Source organism: Thunnus maccoyii, chromosome 11 (assembly GCF_910596095.1).
Source record: "Thunnus maccoyii chromosome 11, fThuMac1.1, whole genome shotgun sequence".
NCBI lineage: Eukaryota > Metazoa > Chordata > Actinopteri > Scombriformes > Scombridae > Thunnus > Thunnus maccoyii.
The window spans coordinates 27085844-27112734 of record NC_056543.1 but is presented as its reverse complement, the minus strand read 5'-3'; the positions used below and the strand labels follow the sequence as shown (position 1 = coordinate 27112734).

The following is a 26891-nucleotide window of genomic DNA, read 5'->3' as shown; positions in this document are numbered from 1 at the left end:
ATTTACACAAACCCAACAATACTTTCCAGCAGGTACAGGGGGGATATAGGTCATCTGGAGTGACGAGTGCCCACCTCACCACCCCTGAGTCCAATCACAGCCATTGACAATATGAGTCCAGCTGGTCAATTCAAACTTTAAACTTCACCTTCCTCAATGCAGACTCTATTTGTTAAAACATCCTACTGCTGATTATTAAACTAGTTTCAGGCTGCTGTCTGAACCCACAGTGCAGAGATTAGTTTTCTTCTCACACATCAGCACCTGTTTGGGACTGATTTTGCCGTTTGTCTCTACTTTTCCCAACTTGTAACGATGACAGAGCAACATGCTGCAATGTGATCAATCGATCGTGCTGAGCTGAATCATCGTGATGCATCTCACCTCGGCATCAATGTAGTTAATAGCTGCACCATTGATCGATTTCTTTGAGGCTCAATAAGCCTAATATTATATTTCTTACAAATATTATATTTTCTTCAGATGTCAGCAGAGGCTCTTTTTATATTAGCCTAGATGAGGCAGTGTGCCTCCACTATAAAACGCTGAACGTTTTGTTTGTTTATTCAGTCATGACTTCTTGTTTTAAATGTGTGTTTATTCTTTTAAGCGTTGTATCACTATGCTTTTGAGAAATCATGTTTATTTTGTTAGTTCCGGTGTGGTGAGTGGCTCTAAAAACAATGACACCCATGTGCTTCATTGGCCACATGGAAAAGACATCAGCCAGAGCTGCAAAATCTGAGTTTGGCCTTTTTCAGAACACTTTGTTATAACAATTATTACAATACAAAAATTCCAACTGATCCAACTTTTAACAATCAATTGACTCAAACTGGTGAATTTATTCATCAAAATCATAGAAATAGGATGATAGAGATACATGTTCATGGTGTCAAACAACTCAGGACAGTTGTATATTGACAGAGTCGGTCATGTTAGACATTTTCCTTCATTGACAATATGTCAGTGTATCCGTTAAATTTAGCTATAATAATCTTGAACAACAGACTCTCGCTGATGTGAGACGTCCATGTCTGTTTGGTTTTCAAGCACTTCTGTATTGTTAGGCGCCAAGTCAGATATTTCTGAACTTTCAGAAAAATATAAGTTTCCTAGTTGTAATTACATCTTGGATGCTGACGCGAACGCTATTTACGAGTCAGAAGTTGCAAGATCAGTAACTCCAACAAAACAAAACATGAACCTGGCCTCAGTAGCATAGACGCAGAATTTGAAGCTTTGTGATTGTGATTTTTATCATCACAATGTGCCATTGTATGAATTAACGATTCAAACACAAGTTTCATGTCCATCCAAGTGTCGAAAATTTGACATACGAAAGTCATCTAATCTTTAATATACAAGAGATGAACAGGACTTTTACTTGTAGAACCCCAGCTGCTCGATATAACCCTCCTACTACTCTGTCGTCCAGACATGGATGATCCCCTCTGTGCTGCTGCCCCTCCCTGCACCCATCCAATAACGACTTAAATCATTTATTTGTCATCACAACAAATTATGATTTATAATAAGTCACAGATTGGAAATGTGTTTGGTGTTTTACAGTGATTGTGGCGCCTCTAAGTACCTAACTGTCTCCATGCTCTTCACACTCACACTCACACACATTCCATGTCTGACCACTCAGTCTAAGTTTTTCCTCTCTACAGACAGCTGCTGTCTGGAGACTGAAAGCTGATCCAGAGAGTGAGACAGAGAAAGAGAGAGGGAGAGAGAGAGAGAGAGAATTTCATCTGATAGCTGGAACACGTGTTCCATGTTTTAACATTTGGTTCCTCTCTGTCTCTAGCTCTCTCTTTCCTAGAGGAAGGCACCTCCAACTTCCTCTTGACCTCTGACTTCTCTGGTTAATCATGTTCAGATGTGTGTAAGTGTCTCAGCAGGACGGAAACAAGTGTGTCTGTGTGTCTGTGTGTGTGAGTGTGTATCGATATGTCTAGATATTTCAGGATAGCGTGTAATGAATGGATGGTTCTCGATCCAAAAAGGCCACATGGTCGCAGTACAGCTTATTCACTGTCAATGAGTTTAACAAGACAGCAATATTTTCTCCGGTTCCTCTTTCTGTTATTTTATGATTAATTTTACAGATATATGGTGAGAATATCTGTCATGGAACTTTCATGACTGCCACATGGATGTCTTCATGATCTTCACTTCTTTTTCTCAAGGCCTAATACAGAAGGAGCAGCCTTTTACAGGTTAGCTTCTGTTCTGCTATTGTTCAAGAATGAATTTTTGCGTAATAAGTTTATTCAGTGGTCTAAAACATGATACTGTGTACATTCCAAACTAAGTGTACAACTTCATTTTAACAAATGTAAAAAAAAAAAATTATTAGCATTTGATGAGTCATGCTCCCATAACTCTTAGAAGTACATATTGTTTTGTTGGTGGTGTAGCATCTCTGTTATGCTAGTTGCATGCACCTTGTGTCTTTTCATATGTCGATACTGTAGTAGGGATTTCAGATTACTGAGACAAAGAGAAATGTCTTGGCCACTATCCACTGGGTTGGAACTTGACAAGAGCCAGTTAACCTGAACGAGCTGTTTGCTTAGAGTGACCACATTTCCAAACCCCCAAACTGGGACCCTTAAGTGCACCGCCATTAGCACACCTACCGAGCACAACTTTCAACACCATGGACAGCGCCTCAGCAGACCAAAAATTGTTTTGTCTCCCAAAATCCATCAAGGTATTTGTCAGTGTGCCAACTGACAAAGGTATTTGTCAGAATGTGAGAATGTGACACATTCTCTGCCAGATTTTTTTTTTTTAAACAAAACAAGGTAGAAATCGCTTTGTGGCCTATAAATAACTTTGTAGGCTATAACATAAAAGTAACTTACATCTTCATAACGCTGTCATGAGCTGGTTGCGCGTTTACAAAATGAGTTTACTATAGCTACAATTGTTTACTAAATGTAAAAACGTAAAAAAAAAACGGTAAAACATCAAAACATTAAATCACAATTGCACCTCGTTAAGAACAAAAGAGCTTTAAAAGAGCCTTAAAGAAACTTTAACCTTTAAGGAGATTACTTGGTACTTTAGGCTTTGCAATCTTTGCAATCTTTCTTCTTAGTTAGAGCTTCTTTTCTGGAGCTCTCAGCTCTCAAGGAAACCACTGTTTATGTTTGGCCGTCTTAATATGATCTTTTATATTGACATTTCCATCCCGCAGAACTGAAAATGTAATATTGCAGTTTGTGCAGAACGCAGCATTTTCATTGCCGGGTACTTTACGAAGGAAGGAGTAAGCCTCCTGGAGCTCTTCAGAAAAGACCAACTTTCTCTTTGGCTTGACAGCTAACCGTTAGCATACTGACAGGTTCTGTCAGAAAGAGCCACAAGCGTCATAGGCTAGCGACAGCCTTGACAGCAACACATTGATTGATTGACGCACATCCAGACAAAATGTTGAATTCAGATGTATGGTGCATTATTTATGTTTTTATATTGGGTTAGGTAATAATGAGGGGGACAGAACATGATAAATTTGTATGTAAGTCCTGAAAACAAGTATAATATTATAATTATTATTTTAATTGTAGTGAAAACCAGGACAATTTGGTAGTGAATGTCGAAAACCAGGACATTTTAGTGTTTTACAGATATTTGTCGGGAATCAGAACACCCAGCTTGAAACAGGGACAATCCCCAACAAACAGGGATGTCTGGTCGCCATATGTTTGCTCCATCCAAAATAATGGAAAGACTGTTCATGAAAAGAAACGTTACTGATGAAACTTTTAATTTTTCAATGATATGAGCACCAAAGACAGGTATCTCAAAACCTGGACAAATAAGACCAATGACTTGATACCACTTAATTAAGTGGTAATTAAGTGAGAAAATATGTATTTCCATAATTTGGGACTCTTTAAAGCAGCTATAATCAATATTTTTACATTAACAATGTATCAAATCACAATGTGTAATGTAAGAGGCATCGCTCGTACTGTAGTGATGAACCTAAAGAAACTGATCCTCTGACTCCACAGCTCCCCTCAGCTGTACAGAGCTTCATAGCAAGTTTCAGCTGATTGTTTAGCTGTCTGGTCCAAAATTTTACTGTTTTGGTTCACTCCAACCACTCTCATAGCATCGTTTTTGGATGTAGCAGGAAGCTGTTTTCAGAGATAAATCTTTAAAAACCCACTGCACACTACCTGCTCAGCACCATTGACTGTATATAAATATGGACATCATGACAGCTCAGCTAAAGTGAAGCCAAAATATCTTGATCACCTCTTTGTGGCTGGCTCATAGACTGTAAAAAAAATATGGACGTAGCCACTGTGACTTCACCCATTGGTTTCTGAGGAGCGGTTGTGAAGCTCAAAGTGGGCAGCCGTCGCCATCTTGACCGACTCCGCTCGGCTAATCCAAAATGGGCAAACCTCCATCAGGCAGCAGGACGGATGAGGGGGCGTGTTCCATGGGCCGTCATCCTGCTGCCTGACTCTACTGCACAGACTCTGGCTCCAGATGACTTCACACAAGCAAGGTGGCAGCTCCCGGAAAGGAGATATTTTGGCTTCACTTTTGCATAGCGGCAGGAAGTGGAGACATGTCGTCCATATTTATATAGAGTCAGTGCTCAGCACCAAATGGCAAACAGACATCCAGATGTTTCCCCCTGGAGTTAGCAGAGAACAGAAACAGAGCTTAAAGAAAGTGAATATTGGACTTACATCTATTAGGTAGGGAGACATGCGACACCAAATGAATGATAATGTTGCTCCGTAACTGCTGGTTGTGTAAAGAAGCAACTGTTAGCTAACAAGTTAAAAGGTGATATGTCAGTGTTGTGTTCACAACTTTCTGCTACCCCCAAGTGGCCAAAAATTTAGTTACTGCATGTTTAAACCATAGACTGTATAAAATTACCACCCGTTGGTTTTTGGACGCCAAATTTGAAACCAATAGTTTGGCATTTTTACTGTTGCTATCTTGGTTTTTTGGAGGCAGAAGTGATGAGAAGTATTTGGATGAGAGCATGGAGCTGGGGGGGAGCTCCCCAACGTCCAACTACAGCACCTTACGCACAGCCACGGTAGCATACCCTACTTTATTGTATATTTTACTCTAAATGGGGCCATAATTTACAAAATTGAACATCATGTTATATTGAAGAAGACTTGAAACTAGTGATTGAGACCATAAACCTATTAGGAAAGCGTTTACTGAGGTAATTAATCAAGTGAGAAGTAGGGTCATTTTCCTGTAGCCAGTGGAGTGGCCCCCTGATGGCCATTAGAGAAAATGCAGTTTTAAGGCACTTCAACATTGGCTTCACTTTTCAGACCCAGAGCTACTCGCTTGGTTTCAACCAGTGAATCTGAATTACCTTACAGCTTCTTACTCCAGACCAGGACTGTTTGATCGTTGGCTACAATACAGAAGGACTCTGCTGTACTTGTGTGTGTTGTGCTGAGTCAGCACCCTCCAGATGGCATCTCTCCATGTGGTTGGAACGCAGCACAAATGATGTCATCCCACCCCCCCAAACGAAGCTTTGATCTGATTGGTTCCTGCTGAATGAGTCAGACACACACACACACACAGACATATATATATATATATATAAATATATATATAGATGTATGTTTACATGCCAGCAAACACACTTAGACAAGGTCTTCCTCTTTCTTTTGTGAGAGTATTTTGTTGTCAAGGCCTTCAGCCAAGTGGCCGTGTGTGTTTGTGTGTGTGGCAGCCTTGAGTCTTTAATAGGAGGAAAAGCTCATTGTTATCACATTGGAAATACCAGGCAGAGTCTCATAGTCAGTCAATTATCCAGAAATGAAGAGTAAGTAGTCAAACTGACCGAAAAGACAGACATAGATACAGAGAGAGAGAGACAGACAGACAGTTGTCTCTCTAATAATGGAATTGTATGTTTTTTTCCAGCAACTGTCCCGTTATAGGAGGGAGCTTCCCTATGGAGAATACATCATCTGCTGTGTCTGTGACCTGAGTGCGATGCCTGGCAAGCACTTAACTATTTACAAGCTCTCTCTTTCTCTTTGTGTGTGTGAGAGAGAGTGTCAAGAGTGTGGTAGTGAGAGAGAGAGAGCAGAGAGAGCAGTGTGTGGTTTGTGTTGGAAGAGTGATGGATGTGGTTTTCCTCTGCAGAGGAAACTGGAGCCGAGGCCATTAAATTGCATATGTGTGTGTGTGTGTATGAGGATAGAAAACATATTCACACTGCAGTGTTAAAGAATATATGCAGGTATTATGTTAAAATAATGAGACAGAAAATTAATTATTCATATTCAGTATGATACTGTCCATTGAGATGAAGCAGCACTGAAAAATGGGGTTTAACTACTGACTGCTGCTACAAGCTGGACTCAGTCTTCCAGTCTGGGTCAGTTGCTACTGACAGTAAGTCTGTGTGATGCTGATCATCTTGAACGTCGATGCCAGTTCTTTTCATAAAGATTAGATGCATCATTGGCCTCTAGTTTGATGTTTTGGCTGTATGAGTTGGCAAACAGACCAGTGGCAGTGGTAAGAGACTGAAAAGGTGTGGTTAATTAAAAATAATGAGCAGCGCGGGTTGTCCATCTACCAACCATATCAGTCATTGATACCTCTTTATCGCAGTTCAACAGAACTTCACGATATCATGAATTTTAGTCCACTGAGACTCATCAGCTTCCATTCAACTGTAAAATTTGAGTAATTGCACTTATTATATTTCTGTTTCATGAAGGCAGCATGAGAAATGTTATTAGCAGGACTTTGTGAAAAATGCGAGCTGTAAGCCCCAACACAAATTACTGAATCATTAGTAGAAAATTTATAATCATCATCGTCTGTTTCCGCCTGTCCCCCACCATGAATCTAGATTCCATTTAGTATTGGCTGATACTGATACCAAGCTAACAGCATTTTTTTACTCTTTAATATTCACCAAGGTATTCATAAACATGTTGCTTACAATAAAAAACATGTGCATAGATGATAACATAAGCTCTTAGTGTGCTGTTAGTAACAACGCAGGACTCATGTTTAAGCTCCATATGGCAGGTTTAAAACCATGTTTTCAAGAGGTTCAGTAACTTGCCTACAGACATGAGTTCATAAGTGTGTATCGAGGTTCGATACCCCACGTTTTCTACCGCAGAAAGTAATCAGTCTGGTATTAGCTTTTATTAGCTCTTTATTGCTCTTTAAGTTGCTTCTTCAATACCTCTGACAATTTGATGCTCTGGTACACTTCTTCTGAGCACTTGTTGCCTGTACAACTGTATGACATTGCTTTGCATGATGCCTATCCAAGTGTTAAATAGGTTTGTGAGGTTAAAACATTCTTATTACACGCTTTGTATACTCCTTACTTTGCATCTCTTTCAAAAAATAGCTGAAAACAGTGAGCTAACTGAAAAATGAATGTGAATAAATGAGTGTTAATCATTTTGTGATAATGTTTAAAGTTACCCTGTGGAGTTTTTGACCACTAGTAGTGCTATTTGGCAGGTTGTTTGTATCTCATGTACAGGGACATACATGACAGCGCACAAGCATGTGGGTGGTACAATACACATCCTTGTCAACAGCTTTACACTATGCCACACATCAACAGGCAGAGGAAATAACACCCCAAAAAACATACCAACACACCACAGCTCAGCTAAAGCTCACCAGATTTTGAAGTTCACTCACCTCCAGCTCTCTCTGCAGAATTTGCACTTCATTTACCCAAATTTATTTGACCTTTCTGTGCAATTTAAAGTATAAATGAGAAATACAAATACACTATTGATGGATGACCACTTCTGTTTTGGTAGAGTGAGATGTGAGAGGTTGCCTAGCAACAGCTCAATCAGTTGTCCATGTATTTCGTTCATTGCCTCCACTTAGTTCCTTCAGTGTGCACTCCTTTCTGTCTGCAAGACTAAACCATCCTTGTATGAAGGTGAAGGTCAGACTGTGTTTGATGCTTTTGTAGGTTTTAACTAGTCTGCAGGTCTTTTTGCCAGCTAGAATAAAAAGAACATTCTTCCCACATTGTGGTCAGATTTCAATATGCAAATGATGTAGGTGGAGCTGACAGACTTGTCAAGCATGTCCAAGGTCAAGTGTAACAATGCTGCTGTATGAAATGTTTGTCTGTAGCTTTTTGCTGGGCTTGCTTGTGATAGCGGGATGAAGCAGAGTTAAATTTCCAACTTGTTGGATAAATCTTTTTTTAAGAATGTCGCCAAACGTTACAGATTGTGCCTAAATCTTAACTTGACCAACAGCTTTCTGATTGCAATGTGCTGCATTAAAATACATTTTCCTTGTCAAAATACCATATCAAGATATAGAATGCTTACTTTGATACCCAGTGTAAATGAGGGAAAGCTCTCATATTGCAAAGCACAACATCAACATGCATAACGCTAGTTCCGTTAAAGCTGTTATAAATGTAAATTTCAGGTTTACATTACTGACATCTCTAAAAGAGGAAGATGTTTGCTTGTTGGAAGCTCACTGCTAGTATGAGTACGAACTCAGTAAGGACTTAAACACAAATGTAATTGATACAAACACATGGCGTAACCTAATCCTGACAGTTAACACATGATGAGATGATTGGATGACAAGTATCGCTTTGATCGGACGGTTGTAAACCGCGGCACCGTCATTGATTGGTAAATGAATTATAACTGCTCAGTGATGCGCAGCTGCTGAAACTTCAAAGATTTCAGCCTCTCCAAGAATACAGCGTCACTGTCTAACATGTCAACCGAGCATTAAATATGATAGACCGCACCCTTAGCCCCTGTCTCCGTGGTAACACACAAGGTCCGGCAGCCGGTCGTTGGGGCAGCTGTTGCTAGGGTGCAGACGGCCTCACCTGTTTTCTTCCGAAGACATTTAGACACACACGCATGACCTCGATGTGTGTATGTGTGATGAATGTCACACATGTTATAGCCTGTCAGGCACACACACACATGCACACACACAAACACACACACACACACAGCAGTTTGGTTTTACATAAAGCTGTTGAACTGCTCTTGTTTGATCGTTATTCAAAATTGCTAGATAGAGCGCGCACACCCACATAGACACACACACACATACACACACACACATAGACACATTATCAGATACATTAGGCACCTGTGGCCTTTTGAATTTTGGCCACAGTTGTACCAATCTGGGAAATGAGCCTCTCTGCTCAGATGAATGGCCAGAATGTACGTCATATTTTCAACCCTAATAATTGAAACGGATGTCTGTTGGCTGTCTGAGCATCCTCAGTGTCACCTTCACTGTCTGGTGAAAAGCTTGTATCACTCACCGGCTGAGGTGTTTTTACGTGAGCAGAACTTCAAACTAGGCTAAATATCAATGATGGTAGCAGTCCTTCCTGTAAGGTTGGGTCATCATTTGGTTCCTGTGTGCTTCTTCTACCAGGTCATGTGTGTAAAGAGACGGGGGGGCTGGGGGGTAGCGGTGTTAATGGTTCCAGCAGGACTGCATGTTGACCTTTAACATCTACACGTCTGGAAACGTTGAACACCAGCTATGTCTTTCTGCATGTGTGTGTGTCTGTGTGTGTGTGTGTGTGCACGCAGTAGAGTCTACTGTGACCTTACTCCTGTAGTTTTTCATAAGAATAGACAGTGATGAAATGAATCATACGCACACCATAAGTAGTGACATCACTTCCAGGCTGTGTGACCTTGCTGCGATAAAAAAGAAATATACCATACACACCAGAGTACATTGATGTTTGATCGTGTTTTGATCATGTTTTTTTCATTTGGTAGTGTGGGAATAAATGTTCTTCTATGTTTGTTCCTGCAAAGTGTGTGTGTGTGTGTGTGTGTGCGGGATACAGATGATGCTCTCACACACACACGCACACACACACACACATAAAGGAATACAACATTAGAGCAACATTTATTCCCACACTACCACATGAAAAAAACATGAATGTTCTCTGAAAGACTTCTAAAGACTTTGTGAGTGTCTTTGTGTGTGTGTGTGTGTGCGTGTGTGTGTGTGTGTCTTTCAGTGCCTGTGGGATTTTTTGACGCCTGTGTTTCTTTCACCTTACATCGACCTTCTGATGTTGCTGTTTTTCAGGTATTTTTTGTTGCCGATCGCATCTTTCAGTAAAAAAACGTATGAAACATTATGGTACAATATCCACACTTCTTCACTCTTTCACCTTTCGTCTTCAGCTATAATTTTTTATTTTTGTACAGTCAGCTGATTTCATATAAATCTGGTTACCGTATTCAGGGATTACAGTAGAGAAACCTGATTTCTTTTTACAAGTACACTTGTGTATGGATTTACAAGAGTTTACACGAGGAAAGTAACAGTGGAGCAGGTGGATGGAAGGAGACATAATTACATGGAGTCCATGTATTTAGGATTATTACATCCAAAGTCTGACTAAAGTCTGACTTGTACGGCAAAAAGTAGCCTGTACAAGTCTAAATAAGTTTCCTTGGCTGAACATTTTACTAGTGAAACATTAATATCGACACATTTATCTGTGACAAAGAGCTCCACTCTGTCTGCTCTCTCTCTCACACACACACACACACACACACAAAGTCAGGACCACCACAGTGTCTTCTATCACTTAATCAGTCAAAATAAGAGCCATGCTTCCCAAATAAGGTCGGGGGTAGAGGAGAAATCTGATTACTGACCTGCTGCATGTATACATGGATTTACAGTAACCAGTTTTACCGCAGTGCATGTAATCACATTCTCTGATTACCACCGTAACCAGATTTCTCGAAGTAACCTGGTTACTTGAGTGTCACTGACTGTGAGTACATGACCCAAAATAATGTGACGAGGCATCATGCCTGCATGGTCTACAGTCAGTAATCAGACAGAAGGGTTAGTCTTGTGATACAGTATTTATGGAATTCACAGTAATAATCCAGTAATCCTATAATACAATAATGCAGTAATAATGTTTGATTTAGGCTTTTTATTTGCTCAGAATCTTGGCCATTGCTCAGTTCTTTTGACTATTTTATTTAATGTTTTGTTTTGCATTTTTCAGCCACAATAATCTGCACATTGATCCCTAAATATTTTAACGTTGTACCAGCAGCAGCCTGCCATGGTTCTGTTTTTCGGAGTCTGACATTTATTTAGTTTGCAGAAGTGTTCTAATCTTGATGTTTACATGAGAAATTATCATTCTGATTGGTTTGTAATTATGATTATCATCTAAATTAAAGGCTCCATATGAATGCAGATGTCGACTTCAATGTGATGCTTTCCGCCAACACTGACTTAGCAGAGTTTCCAGACTGTGACCTGCACTGACTCCAACGCACCTCCGTATATGTGTTGACTGAAGCGGGCTTAATTTGAATTCATGGCTTTTATCCTTGCTAGCATGTAAATGAGGCAAGAGACACAGATACAATGTTTTTAGGGCAGTCATTCATTCATGGATATTAGAAGTTTATTCACTGAGTGTTTTTATGTGAACAAGCTGCTGCAGAATGACAAGAAGAGCCGGCTGTTTCCGCCAGTTGCCTAGCAATGTTTGCTGAGTTTGAGGGCTAAAATCCTCTCTTGATGGTAGTTCAGTCGTTTCCATTTCCTCAGTGTTCCTGTGTTTTTTCCTTCCAAACTTAATGACAAAAAATAACAATATACTATTTTGTTACCTAACAACATAACACAGAATATTCTGATACAGATAGCTGCCAAAAAGAAGATTATTGTGGAACTCAGCTGTTAAACAGTTATTTGTCCCTTGTCCCTAGACAAGTTAGCTGTTGGTATGCAGGTGCTACTCTCATGTATCATGTAGCTAGACTGTATCTTCTCACTCACAAAGGTTTGTGGAATGAACATAAGTTGTATAGAAAGAACACATATAAAAAATATTTGTGTTAAATTGCGTTTCAACAACTCATTCATGTGAATGAAACTTCTTTTAAACTGATGCTCTTTCGCCACCAGCAGTCGGCTTAGTTGAACATTCTGTTGCAGGGTTTTCACTGGATCATTTTGAGACAAAGGTGCGGCGCACACAGTTTGTGTGCACACCTTTAGAGTTTCGTGTGCTTAAGTGAAAAATCATGATTTGACAGATGAAAGTGTCCATAGGGATTTCAGCTTTATACCGAGATGAAACAAAAAGATGAAAAATTGGTGTCCTTACTCCACTGAAATACAAAATGAAACATAACTGGCATATAAGATAATTGGTCCGCAGCCTATTTATTTTAAGTTAGGGAAAGACATCGTTGTCCAACACACTGAGTGGTTGCAGGGCTTTTGAGGTGAAACAGAATGAGCACAGAGTTATTTTCTTCTTATTTTTTATTCTCTTTTCTTTTTCTCACCTCAGAGTTGGTTTAAGTTGTTTAATGCTGTAGTGTGTGTTGGTCAGCTGGTCTCGTTTCTTTCTGCTGATCGCTGCTCCGCTCCACTAATGTCAGTCTCTGAGTAACGGTGTAGAAAGTTCACTATGTACTTCATGTTCATCTCGCAAAGGTAATTATTTACTCATTAAATCAAAAAAATGCTTGCAACTGCTGCCTTTTTTGAAGATGAACTACAAGATAACTAGTGTGTGCACACTGTTGACTGTCCAGGTGCTGCACTGCCTTTGCAGTTGAGTTCCGCCTTCTTCGTTCCACCAACATCACATGCTGGTATTTTCAACAAACGTGGCGGCTTTGAGTTAGATAGGAAGGGATAACCCTGTGTTGCTAGTAGAAGGCAAACCGGGTACAGTTCTATAGTCAATAGACAATGACTACGTTTACATGCGTTAAACATTCCAGTTTTTGCCCTTATTCTGAAAAAGACAATATTCCTTCTAAGCTGTTTACATGGCTAATGAAAATGAATATTCCATTAATATCCCTGTTTACATGCAGAGAGTTTTCAGGGTTTCTCTCTGCTCCAGTGGGAATGGGAATAACAAGATCTCTGCAGGCAGTGAAGTAAACCAGTGAGATGAAAAACATTAGTGAGCTGCTGTCTGATATTTATAAATGATACTGATATGACTGATATTATAAATATAGTATAATATAGTTACAAGCGTATCCAGTACCAAGGCTGTCCCATGATGTTTACTAGTCAGTCCATGGCTGCATGTCAGGATAATAACCAATCCCCTCCTTACCCGTCGTGAAGAAGCCACGCTCTGTTTTATCAGCTCGCCCTGAACAGCTCTTCACTCTCCTCCCATCCCTCTCCTCTGTCTGCCTTCCTGCTCTAGCATATGTCATTTTACCTGCGCAGGGGTGCGTTACACAACCAGCCCATCATGCATCTCTATCCCAGCCCAACGCACGGAGCTGACAGTAAACAGACAAGAGGTCGTGTGTAGCAAACTGCGGTAAATCTCCAATTGAGACGCATATTCCGAACGCACTGTGTACATGTCCAAAGAATGGTTCTAAAACCAGAATAATATCAGCATATGCTACATGTCTTAATAGGAAAATGCTACATTCGGAATTAGGCCTAATTTGGAATATGCTGTTTACATGACTCGTATTAGTGTGCACGTAAACATAGTCATTGTGACATCCAGCCTTTTATCAGACCCAGCAGTTATTGGCAGGCATCTGTTGTCTGCTCTCCAAATGCCCTTAAGCCTTTTATCCAGGAAGTTCATTTATTATAGATGTTTTGTGACTGTTGTTTCCTCTGCGATTTTGGATGTCGAATCTTCTTCTGTGTCCAGTTTTCTTGTTACTTCACTAGTAATTTATTGTTACAATGCAATTTGCTATAACTCTTTTTATAGTGCAGCTTTTTTTGTGACCACTTTAATATAATACCTTTCGTTTGTTTGTTTTTTACAGCTTTGAAACATAGTAGTCATGACCACTTCCACAAAACCTCAGTGGGACAGGTGCTGGATACAAAAAACAATCAAAGTAGATAATGAGTAGCTGCATACTCAATCAGAGCTCTGATTCAATATGCAGGTACTCCTTGTATCTGATTTACAATTTTACAATTAATTTAAGGAAAATTTTTGGCAACTCCTGTCTTAAACTGTTATTGAAAGTGTGTTTAGCTCACAAGCTCTGCAGTTACAAGCAAAGAAGAAATACAGTATATCATTGTCTTATGCCGTGCCTCAAAATCATGTTTAAAGATCCCATCCAGATATGTATTAAGACATATAAACATACTCTGCTTGGAACAATAATGTATGTCTGATATGGTTTTTCCACAAAGAAGTATAAGTACCACTTATACTTACAATGGAACCTACTTCTCCCTCATTAAAAATTCCATAATCTATGAATATGTAAATATATTTCATTGAAGTTTTAACAGCTGGACACAAGATGTCTCTTACTTCACCGTAAAGTCCGTTCTCAGTGTATGTACACCGGAGGCTTCAAGTTTCCACATCACACTTGTATAAGTTGCATACTGCACCAGGATTGGCTTCCAAACTAGTTATGATGTCACAAATCATGCTCTCAGGCCCCTTAAAATCAGGTTTTCACCGAGCACGGAGAAACTTTCCACTTTCAGCAGATGAATATGAAAACAGTCTTCTAGTGTCAAACTCTGCACATACATCATTCTACACAGTAAATCACATCCGACATCCAACCGAAGGAACAAGAAGAAAAACATATTTTTGAGTGGAGGAGGACTTTAAATAAAAAAAAAAGTTACAATTCTGACAATTTAATTATCATTTAAAGGATTTATCAAATACGGATCCCAAAGATGTATTGTTTGAAACTTCTTAAGTGTAATGATTGTTGCTTTCACCTGTTTCATGTCATTACAAATTGAATATTGAGATTTCTAACTGTTAGTCAGACAAAAGCAAACATTGGCCGGCTGATTTTAAAAACATTACCGGTACTCCTGGCTGTAATGCTACGCCTGGAACGTCTACTTCAGCTACCAGACTCATCCAATCTGATAACTGCTGGTGGAATTAATTTTCACTCTTAGATGATAGAGGGTTCACTGAACACACAAAAACACACACACACACACACATACACACATTGAAGTTTTCCTCCATCAGTGTACCAATTGCTAGCAGATGTTCATGTTGGTTTCTGGATGATGTCAGCCTCAGTGTTAGGGCACACACACACACACACACACACATATAGAAGGTGCACTGCCTTGGCCCAAAGCAGCATGACAGCAAAGAAGAAGACTGTCAAACCATTCAGGTTTTTCTCTGTCTGAAGGTTTTACTTTTTTGGCTATCAGATTAGTCTACATGCTCTGTGTGTGAGTGTGCGTGTGTGTCTAGTCAATTCAATGGCCCCGAGTTATTTAGTGTAGTGTGTTCAACAGCCATATGCTGCTGTAATCACCGCTGTATCGCTACTGTACGCACACACACACACACACACACACGCGCGGAAGATGCGTGTATGCGGTGAACAGCTCGGATGGAGAAAACACATGTCGGATCAAAGGTGCGCATGTGTGTGTGTGAAAGAGAGAGCAAAGGGAAAGAGAAGACAAGATAAGAAAAAAACGGTTATTTTAATACTTGAGACCTTAACTGGATTTAGTTTGAAAGCTTTAAAATGTTATGGTGATGAAGTGCGTTGAGAGAGAGAGAGAGAGGACGGAAGAGAGAGGTAGAGAAACAGCAGCAGAGAGATGAAAGGATAGTCAACATGTTCTTTCTTTTTGTCAGATTTCCCTGTGGGAGTCCTCAGAGGGGATGTGTGTATTTTATGTGGCTCTTTATCTTGATGTAACAACCTGTTTTCGTACGATCACAAGAATAAGAAATTAAACAAATCATGTTGTGGCATCAGGATATGATTTTTCAAAGTTTAATCATGGTGGAGCAGGCTCTGACACTTCCTCTACTGAAAAAATTTCCCTCCTGTAAACACATTTTTTTTTTTTACAATACCCTGACCTGACAGCAGAGTAGCATTATTATAGCCTGATTCCAGACTTCTGTTTGTCTCAGATTACACCAATTTAAAACATTTTTGGTGTTTTGCTCATTGGCGACTGTTCCCTTATTTGGGAAAACAACTGAGTGGGGGTGTCATCTTCCTGTGACAGAGTCTGAAAAATGGTAGCAGAAAAATCACCACAAAAATGGCAAAAATGAATTGCCTCCAAAAACCGCTAACATCAGTATAATGTCTGCATGGCTGCATAATGAGGCCAAATAAAATTACAATCTAGTCTGATTATCAGATTAGACTAGACAGGGATTAATTACAGATAGAAATCTTACCAACACAACATGTATTTTACCCAACGTTTCAAACTTACTTGCAAACAGAAAACACTTATTACTTTAAAATACTTATATTATGAAGCATATTCAGAAGATGATGAGTCAATGTCAAGGCTGCCACTGTGACAAGGCTGTCTGAGTCAATAAATAACTGCTGGCTGAGAGAGATAAGTAAGGCACAGAGGATTTATGTGGCTCTATATGTTCAGGCTAAATAAATGCAGTGATGTTACTGTTATTACTTCTATTGTAAAACTTACAAGATACTAATGACTGGAAATGACAGGTCAGGACACTTAGCAGGCCTGAGCTGGTAGTTTGCAGTATTTTAGGATGTAAATTTCTCACCTCCTGACTGAGTCTCTGAGCAGTCAGAAGCATCAGGATTCTTCCAACAGACATGTTTGAAGGTGATTCTGTGAAAGTCACTGAATTAAATGTGTCACGTAAAGTCTTTCCACGGATGAGTAGAACTGTAAAAAAAATCTTCAAATTTGTTCTGGCAGTCAGTGTTATCACTCTCTCTCTCTCTCTTTCTCTCTCTCTCTCCATCTTCCATCATTATCTCTCTCTCTCTTCCTGCAATCTCTTTTTTTTCTTGCAGTTGATGGATTGTTGACAGCGTGTGTCAAGGCTGTGGAGGAGAGTGGAGTGTGTGAGTTATATGTATGTGGAGAGAGAAACTTGTTCATATAGTTACACTAGGGGGGACTTTTCTCCCACCAGGGGATAAGACTGGTGTCATTAAATTAACCATTAAATTCTTTGGGTAAGACTTGGGTTTTGGTTAAGGCTAGAGGTGAGAATCCCTAATGGATGTAAGAGAATGCAGTGAGTGAAATAAACAAGTGAATCTGTGCTTGTGCGCGTGTGTGTGTGTGTGTGTGTGTGTGTGTGTGTGTGTGTGTGTGTGTGTGTGTGTGTGTGTGTGTGTGTGTGTGTGTGTGTGTGTGTGTGTGTGTGTGTGTGTGCGCAAACAAGTTTTATGGCTGTGCAGGTGTGCCTGACTCCGAGTGTTGGCAGTTGAAACATTTGCATAATCCTCTCTATCTACTGTATCTATAATCCTCTTTTCCTGGTGAGAAACAACAATGACAAAGAAAAAAATGAAACAATTGGGATCATATTCTTATTATTATACTGTAAGTATTTCAATCAACACATGTATTTTCATACTGGTTCCAGTGCCGACACATTCCTTTCTCTCTGAGTAAACAGACAAGTCAAATTAGAAATTAGGTGGGCAAAATATTAGAAACATCTCTCAGTGTTGAACCATACGATTCAAGAGCACCACAAACTACCACCATAAAGTTGAATCAACACATTTTTTAAATGTTTCAGCTAAAACTGAAACCATTATAAACCTCATGAAAGTAAGATTTATTGCAGGACTGTTGGAACAAAGTGCTTTAGTTTTAGATCTAAAAAAAGAAGCAACTGAGCGGGTCTTCACAGTTCTGTACAAGAACAGCACCTCTTAACGGTGAGAGAGAGACAGAACACCGCAGAACTGCAGATGAACATGACTTGAAAATCACTGCCCGAAAGAACGCTGAAGTGTGTGTGCGTTTGCGCGTGTGTGTGTATCCGCAGACAAGACCGTCAGTTTCCTGTGTGTGTTGAAATGACAAAAGCAGTTTCCTCTGAACGCTAATGGACAAATGATTCTCACTCACTTACCCACACGCAACCACAGACACGCATGCACAGTAGGTATACGTCTACATGCGAGCAAACACTGGATTCTTCCAGGCATCCAGTTGTTTTAATTTATCTTTTTAGAATATAATTATACTAGCAGTCTCTTGAAGATGCATGAATTGTGTAAGTAAAATATACATTATTGCTGCTTGGAAATGGACTTTGAACAAAGACTGATGCATTGTTTCAGTCTGCAAGATAAGGTAATGAATATCAAACAAATCTCAAGAGTCTGATATTTAATTACAATGCCATATGGAAGTAAAAGGAAACCAATGGCAGCCTGGAATGGTAAATTAAATGTTAATTTAAGACTATAGCGCATGCTCCATCAGGTTCAAATCATTACTGTTCCCAGTGCAGCCTCATTGTGTTGCAGGCAAGTCACACATCAGTTCAAAACAGTTTACCTGTGATCAGATCACCCAGATCACAAGGTCAAATATTGACTAAACTAAAAGTGAGAATGCAGCTTCACCCTTTGTGACCTTTGTCCTGTTTCATGAAGGTGAACCAGGTTTAAGTGACCCATGTTGACGTCAGTGCTTTAAAACTTGACTTTTCAAACGGAGCCATAGATCCAGTCAGAGCTGGTGTCTCTCTCTCTGTCCTGAGATAGATTTTGCCGACTTAGCGTTCTCACTGTGGAATGTTCTTGGAATGTGTGTTTGTGTGTGTGTGTAATCATACACACACACACACAAACACGCACACACACACACACACAGCAGGCGATGGACATTTGGGCTTGTTTTCTACTGAGACAGAGAGAGAGAGAGAGGTTAGAGTGTAGAGAGAGCATTAATAAAAATGAGAGACAGAGAGGGATTTTATAAGATGACAGACGGATGACCAGATGAACTGTGTGTGTGTGTGTGTGTGAGAGAGAGAGAGAGAGAGAGAGAGGGACCAGGGTACTGAACAAATATGAAGATTATAAAATAAAGAGGGATGAAGATTAGAACTGAAATGATTATTTGATTAATTGTTTTGTTGCCAACTATTAAATTAATCACCAACTATTTTGATAACTGATTAATCGTTATGAGTCATTTTTTGGAAAAAAGTCAAAATTCTCCAGCTTCTTAAATGTGAATATTTTCTGGTTTCTTTAGTCCTTTATAACAGTAAACTGAATATGTTTGAGTTGTGGACAAAACAAGACATTCAAGGACGTCATCTTGGGTTCTGGGAAACAGTGATCTACATTATTCATCATTTACTTATGGACCAAACAACTAATCAATTAATCGAGAAAATAGACAGATTAATCAATAATGAAAGTAATTGTTAGTCGCAGCCCTAATGAAGATGAACTGCATACTGTTTACTCACAGGTCTGTAAAATGACACGAACGATAATTAAGCTACTTAGGCTGTACGGCTATAAAACACCTCACAAAAGGTGTAAAATTCTTTCAAAGCCTGTTTCAGTGTTGTATGAAAGACACAAGAACATTGTAATACTTCATTATTTTCAGGTCTTGTAAAAGCCAGATTCCTGTCAGTGTGCGTGCCTCTGTGTTCTTTCACACAGGAATGTTGATCTGATAATGGGATTAATACTAAAAGCTTAAAGCTCTACTGACAGACTGTTTCTCTCTCTCTCTCTCTCTGTGTCTTGCTGCAGGGTCTTTGAGGACTGAAGGCATCAAGGCGTCTGATGTTCTTCCTGTGTTAAAGGAGAAAGTTGCCTTCGTGTCAGGTGAGTGTCAGACTGTGTTGTAGCTCAATCACTTTTGAGAATTTGAGATCACATCTGAGTCACTGAGGTCATGTGTAAGTCATCGGGTTCACATTGAGGACAGATTTTTAGAAAGACTGACAAAAGAAAACTTATCAGGCTAACTGATCCGAACTATCAAATTACATCATGGAGCAGAAGATATCCTGGAAAATGGGGCTCCACGGTTTAGATGTATAAACATTGTGTATGCATACGCCATTATACACACATAAAATGGTGTTTATAGGAAGAAAACTGCAGGTCTCACACGTCCCTCAGATCAGGCGTACTCACAGTTCTCTACAAGGAGCAGAATGTGGTTTGATTGGGTAGAATAGATATATAGATAGATAGATAGATAGAAAAATACAGCGAGATGAGAGAGATTTAGGTTGTTAGCTTATAAAATGCCAATTAAAGATTTATTCGTACATTTAAAATTGTATCATTGTGATTAACATCGGAGGCATTTTTATTTCCCTTTTCTCATGTTCTTTTCATTGTGAAGGGCTTCCTGACATCTGTTCTGACAATGAGCGTGATGCATTTTGATCACCTTTCTTGTGTTTGATAATAATAATTGATATATCACCGCTGATGATGGCTTACATGAACGTCTGATGAATATCATATGGGCTCCATAAGTAGCCACAGCTGTGTGTGATGATCTGGCATTGATTAAGGATACAACACAGACAGCTTGTTGAAAAAGTACTTCTTCTTCGCTGCTTTTTTTTTTTTTGATACATCCAAAGTTTGGTGGAGCAGACAGAGGTGGTGATATAAAAACGGCTGATTAAGGGTGCCCATATGTGACAAACTGAGTGGAAATACTGACAAAAAGAATACTTATGCATATTTCTGTCTTTGAGTGTCTTTATGTGAACCCAAACACAGTTAAATGCAGGGCTGAAACTAATTATTACTTTAATTATAGATTGATCTGTTGATTCTTCTTCTGATTAATTGATGGGGTGTTTGGTCTATAAAATGTCCAAAAATGGTGAAAAATATCAATCACTGTTACTCAAATCCTAAGATGCGACCTAAAATGTCATGTTTTGCCCCAAGTAGTGGTCCACACCCCAAAGATATTCAGTTACCATCATGAAGGACTAAAGAAACCAGAAAACATTCACATTCAAGAAGCTGGAACCAGATAATTTGGCGTTCTTTCTTAAAGTATTACTCAAACGATTATCAAAATAGTTGCAGATAATTTTTCTGTCAGCAGCTCTGGTTAAATGCATCTGGCCCCAGATCTCTATACCTGTCAGTGTTTTCCTTGCGGGGGACCCCTTTGACAAAAACCTCAAGCCTGCACATGACAACCATCTTCATCCAAGGCGGTAGGTTGAACAGCTGGCCCTCCAGCGTGGTGACAACAGCTTGGAGCAAAACATGCTCAAAACTGTGGAGACGACTGTTGAGTAAGAGTTTCCCCACACTGATCCCCCTCACCATGCTCAAGAGAAATAGGTTCTGAGATCTCAGGACATGAAGTGTGAGACCAACATAGAGTCACCATGGAGGATTACTTTTCTTTGTGTGCCAACAAGCTACAACAGACAAACAGGGCTGCAGAATAGATCATTGGTATGGACCAGTCACCCTCCAGGACTTAAACACCTCCTAAGTCAGGAAACGGACAGGGAAAATCATCAGAGACGCTTAACACCCTGAACATGACTTATGTGAACTTCTCCCATCTGGCAGGCACAACAGATCACCGTGTGCCAAAACAAGCAGAGAGAGCAGACACATGAACAGTCTCACTCCACAGGCCATCACACTCACCAACACTCGTGATATTCTGAACAAACACAAGAGTTAGCAGGCGGACGCTAACATCACATGACCTCTTAAATTGACCAACAGGGCTTCCAATCTTCCAAAATATTGAAAAATTAAAATTTTCCCCAGCTGCGACAGCTGCTGTGAGCTAACAAGAATCCAGGCACAGGTCACAACCTCCCAAGATTAAACCCTTACTCATGAAAGTACCGTATGCTTCAATGTTTTTTGTAGTCTCATTTTATTTCTAACTACAGTACTGTGGTAGAGACCTTCATTACTCAAAAATATGGGACCTGATCCAATGTAGACTCAAACCTGACATGCAGAAAGTCATTTTGAAAGAGACACGTGAGCTGGTCAGAAATAGACTCCATGATAATTAGACCCGAACCAATCGACCTGAACAGCTGACTACATTTATGATTATGACTCACCATGTGATCAGAGCTGATAGCGGGTCAACATGGATCAACTCTGGGTATAACACATATTTATATACAGCCCTCCACTAACTGAACCTGATGACACTGAATCAAATTTGGACATGGCTCAGCTCTGGTCGTGGGTCTGGTCTCTGCTGGTGTTAGCAGGAACAAAGTAAACCCAGGAAGTTGACTCTCTGGTATTAAAGATGTACTTCAAGGATTTTACAGTGAACATTTTGTAAAAATTGAGCCATTGTATGTCAAAAATGGAGCTTAAACAATTAGTTGATGAATCAATTAGTTAATCAACAAAAAATAATCAGCAACTACTTTTATAATAGATTAATCATTGTCACAAGTCATTTTTAATACCCCCCCCCCTCCAAAAAAAACCCAAAAAACAAAACATTGCAGCTTCTTAATTGTGAAGACTTGCTGCTTTACTTTAGGTTTTATGTCAGTAAATTATTCATTTTGAGGTTTTAACAAGCAATGTAAAGACATTAATTTAGGCTAGAGGAAATTGCAACAGACAGTTTTACTATTTTGTGAAAATTTATAGACCAAACAATTATGTGATTAATTGAGAAAATTATGAAAATAATCATTAGTTGCAGCCTCAGTGAGGCACAGAAAACATCCTTTGTAATCCACTGGCTGAGTTTCAGATGGATTGAACAACATAAGAATGCTAAATGTACATTGTAAACCAAAAAATATTGGCAAGTGTAAATACCCTGGTATATTGCAATGCAGGCTAACACTACCATACTAGAATGGAATATATATTTTATACATTAAGGACTATCAATTGATTTTAATGTAGATTTTACACTGTTTTAGAACAACAGGAGTACTCTTTCTTTCTTCAGGTACTGTAGTAATTATGTACAAGTGCAAAAGTAATTCTGAAAGAGAGAGAGAGAGGCAGAGAGACCTAGAGAAACAAAGGGAGAGAGAGAGAGTGAGAGAGGACGAGAGACCCAGTGCCAACAACAATCTGTCATCCAGATTCCTCCTTAGATTATAGCAGCATACTCCCTCCCAAATCACACACACACACATAAACACACACACACACACACAGACCGATTTTCCACGTCTGAGTAGCAGTTTCATAAACAGTGCGGTTTGTGTTTCTTACATTAATCTAACCAAAACATCTCTACACACATAATTTATCACAGAGAGAGGGAGAGAGCGTTTGTATTTCACATAGGTTTCAGAGGCTTTGGAAAGTGTGTCCACAGTCTGATGTAGCTGTGATGGGAGTTATGTTACAGATGCACAGATACTGTAGCTGTTAGTGTAAAATAATGTGCAGATTAACTGTGATATGGTCTAGCTGGTGATAATGGAGTGATAGTGGTTGTAGTGTAGAGTACCGTCTGCTAGAAAAGATAGTTTCAAAGCTTTAATGGTTCACTTCTTGGATTTTGTGTTCTGTATTTTGTTTTTTTATTGTTTGTGCCATGATATTTTCATATTTTCTTGTTTTTGTTTAGGTAAATGCTAAACATGATCAATAATTATTAAAAATTGAAATTACATTCTTTATATAGAACTTGTAACTGCTGTATGAGTACAACTATTACTGCTACCACTACTACTACTACTGTTACCACTACTATTATTATTATAACTACTACTATTACTATTACTGCACTACAGTACTAATATTACAACTACTGGTACTACTGCTGCTGTTACTACTGTACTAGTATTGTTATGTTCATTGTAATAATAGAAAATGTCTCTAAATGACTCTTTCACGGTTCCTTTGTACCAGTGGGGTTCTGTGTTGTTGAGCCATGTACTAGAAAAGGCACAGACAATACTAGCAGGATCAATTTATTGTTGGTTTATGTCTTTTCATGGGATTTGTTAATAATACAGAACGAGAAAATAAAGCCAGTCTTATGAACGTTACGTGTTCGGCAGCATTAAACATTATGCTAATTGTGTGTGCATGCACAGGTGGGCGAGATAAGAGAGGAGGACCAATCCTGACATTTCCTGCCAGAAGCAACCACGACCGAATAAAACAGGAGGACCTGAGGAGGCTGGTAACCTACCTGTCTACTGTTCCCAGGTACACACACACACACACACACACACACACACACACACAGTAGCATTAGTATTGTTTCCTTTAGACACACATTTAGATTATTTTCACATTTAGTTATTTATTGAAATTATTAACCGTGTAAATTTTTAATCAGACTTCTTATTCTGAGCTGTACTTCAGGACAATAACGTTTAGCGAACCAGACTTAGTTGTGACAAATAGAAAGAGGATAAAGTGGATGTTGGAGTGTATGCAGAGCGATTCAATGCTGTCCACACTGTGGAATCAAACACTCCTTTCTTCCTCATCACAGCAGCAGATGGAGAGCAGCGTCTGATTTGCATCAGCATGAAAGCGGCAGTGTTTGCAGCAGACAGCCGCAAGTCTGTCACACTCAGCTTCAAGCCTGTTTAGTCCTATGGCCCTACATCACAGTCTGAGGATGTTACATGGAATCAGTTGGCACAGAGAGAACTAATCAATCACAGACCAAGACAAATTAGCTATTTAGTTCCTGCGACTTTCCGAAAATGTCAGAAATTGTCCACGTCACTTTTTAAATAATTTCAGAGTCTTGTTATAAACATCCTTTAAGTGACTTAATGAATAGTGGCATGAAAGCAGATGATTCCTCACTGATGTTTGTTGTGAGGGGAGATCTGCCTCAGCTCATCTGTGGCTGATTAATTTTGTGGCATCCCAGCCAACAGAAATACGTGCAGCAGTGCAACCACAAAAAGAAGAGAAAAAAAAAAACTACTATTACTGCTCAAATATTATGCCGATGACTTGCAGCATGTAAACAGATTGTGTGTAAGGTAACTAGGATCAGCTTGTATCTTGAAGGCTGATATGATAGCTGGAATGTGATGATATTAACACCACATCCTGTTTATTGGTGGGTTTTCATGGAGACTGGCACATCAAAACAACTAAAAAAAGACTAAAGCTACAGAATGCCCTCAGTTCAAGGATCATACAAGTGCATACTATGTTTAGTATTTTTAATCCATTGACAACACATCACCTACTGTATACCTAACATTACTCTTGACCATTTTCCAAGGTATATCATCCATTTTTAAATGAATTTCTTACCTTCTTGTCGGCCACTGGTTTTAGTTTAAGTCGCCTGTAGACTTGGCTTATACACAGTTTTGTTTACATTCAGTGTTGCTCAACGAAATGTATTTGATTTCGTATGGTTTACCCCATTGCATATACTCATAGAACTGGAGTTGCATCCAGTTTCTATTTATGTGCATCCTTGGGGCCTAACAAACATGCTGAATGCATTTCCATCCTGCATATTCACCAAAATATTTACACATTTCTTTTAATTTTTTGAAAAACAGGAATGCGCCACGCATTGCCACTGTGCTCACAGGCGTGTCATTGTGTGCATGTGTGATACAAACAAAATGGGAAACCACTCCTAAAAAGACTGCTCCATGGCCCTAGTAATCAAAAACTCCACAGGGTACCTTTGATGTCAAGCAATAAAAATGAACTTGCAGAGACCTGGAACAGGTTCAGGTTAGAGAATAGAAATAATTATAGGTGAACTTTTAATGGCTCATAGACCCTCTCCAATAAAAAAACGTTTTTTTCTACTTGTTCCTTCAGTTGGGTGTTTGAACTTCTTTGTACAAAATGATTTATGTGCAGAGTTGACACTAGAAGACTGTCTCTGTTGCTGTCTCTATTTCTTGCTGGCGTGTGCTGTCAGCTGATCGTGCTCTCTTTCTCTTTTTTGGCTGCAGAAAAAACAGTTTTGGTCGCTGGATCCTCATTCATTTGACGCTCCAAAAGTCTGAGTAGGGGCTATTTGACGCACCTCATAACACTTTTGGTGCACTTTCAGCCTTTAAAACAGCACAGTGTACTTAAAAACTACTTAAAAACCAGTCTGTTCATACAGACTGATGCACATGTTAACACATATACCTGGCTGATGAGAACACAATCCTACTGAACCAAACTAGCCCAAAATCTGTATTAATATTCGATCCCTAGCTTCCAGCCCCGCTCTGCTTCCTCCTGCTAATCAAGCTGCTGTTTCCATGGTGACTTGCAGAATTTGTGCTTCCCTGAGGGATATTATAATGGATGTGCGGTCGTTGAATCTGTATTAATAGAGGCTACGTGTGAGTGTGTTTGGAGGTGAAGTAATTTGAGTATATTTTTACTCTCCAATCAGCAGCAGCTGAATTTAAGGCCCATTAGACTCCAGCATACACAGCTGACTCTGAACTGGTTTCTCAGCTGCTACTGGTCGTCAGGAAATATCTGTTTACAAGTGTTGTCCTGTCACATGCTCAGTGTTTTGTTCTCAGCTTTTACTTTTCCTCCTCTCCTTTCCCTCAGGGCTTGAAACCTTCTTTAATTTTACTCTGCAATTTTTGACTTCATGTTCTAAATGTATTTTACATATGTGAGTGTGGTCCAAAACAGTCTTGAAAACATGAGCTTAAATGTGCATCACCCCAATACTCCCAGTAATCTAATATGCCACATATGAGGAAAAATGAATACAGAATTTGATGGTTAGGTGGATTAGATGGTGTTGTAAATAATATGGGAGATTTGTGTTCAAGGGGCGTATTTCAGTCTCGTAGACTGTCAGTAAAGATAATTCATAGATTACCTCTGAAATGTGTGTCTTCAAACATCACTTTGCTGCATAAATTCTATTTTGGAAGTAAAACCTTCCTCTCTGGGTTTGGGAGAGCTGCTCAGCGATGGAGTGGTGATGGCACTTTGACCGGCGTTACAATATATTTCAGCTGTTATGGCTAAAACGTTCTCTTGTAAAATGCCTAAGCAGTTTTATGTTTCAGTCAGCATGGTGATACGTCCCCTCTGTTGTAGATTCTTCTATAATTATGTAGCTATGTTAGTCCTCAACACGAG

General features: G+C 39.4%; 1 protein-coding gene across 2 annotated transcripts in view; it reads left to right on the top strand.

Moving 5' to 3' along the window:
- The window catches only part of kalrna (kalirin RhoGEF kinase a), a 156983-nt gene that overhangs the window by 22497 nt on the left and 107595 nt on the right, over positions 1-26891 (top strand). For both annotated transcript variants that reach the window (XM_042425768.1, XM_042425767.1), the window contains exons 2-3: positions 19590-19664; positions 23885-23999. In XM_042425768.1, coding sequence (XP_042281702.1) covers positions 19590-19664; positions 23885-23999 — 190 coding nt within the window. The remainder of the gene's footprint in view (positions 1-19589; positions 19665-23884; positions 24000-26891) is intronic.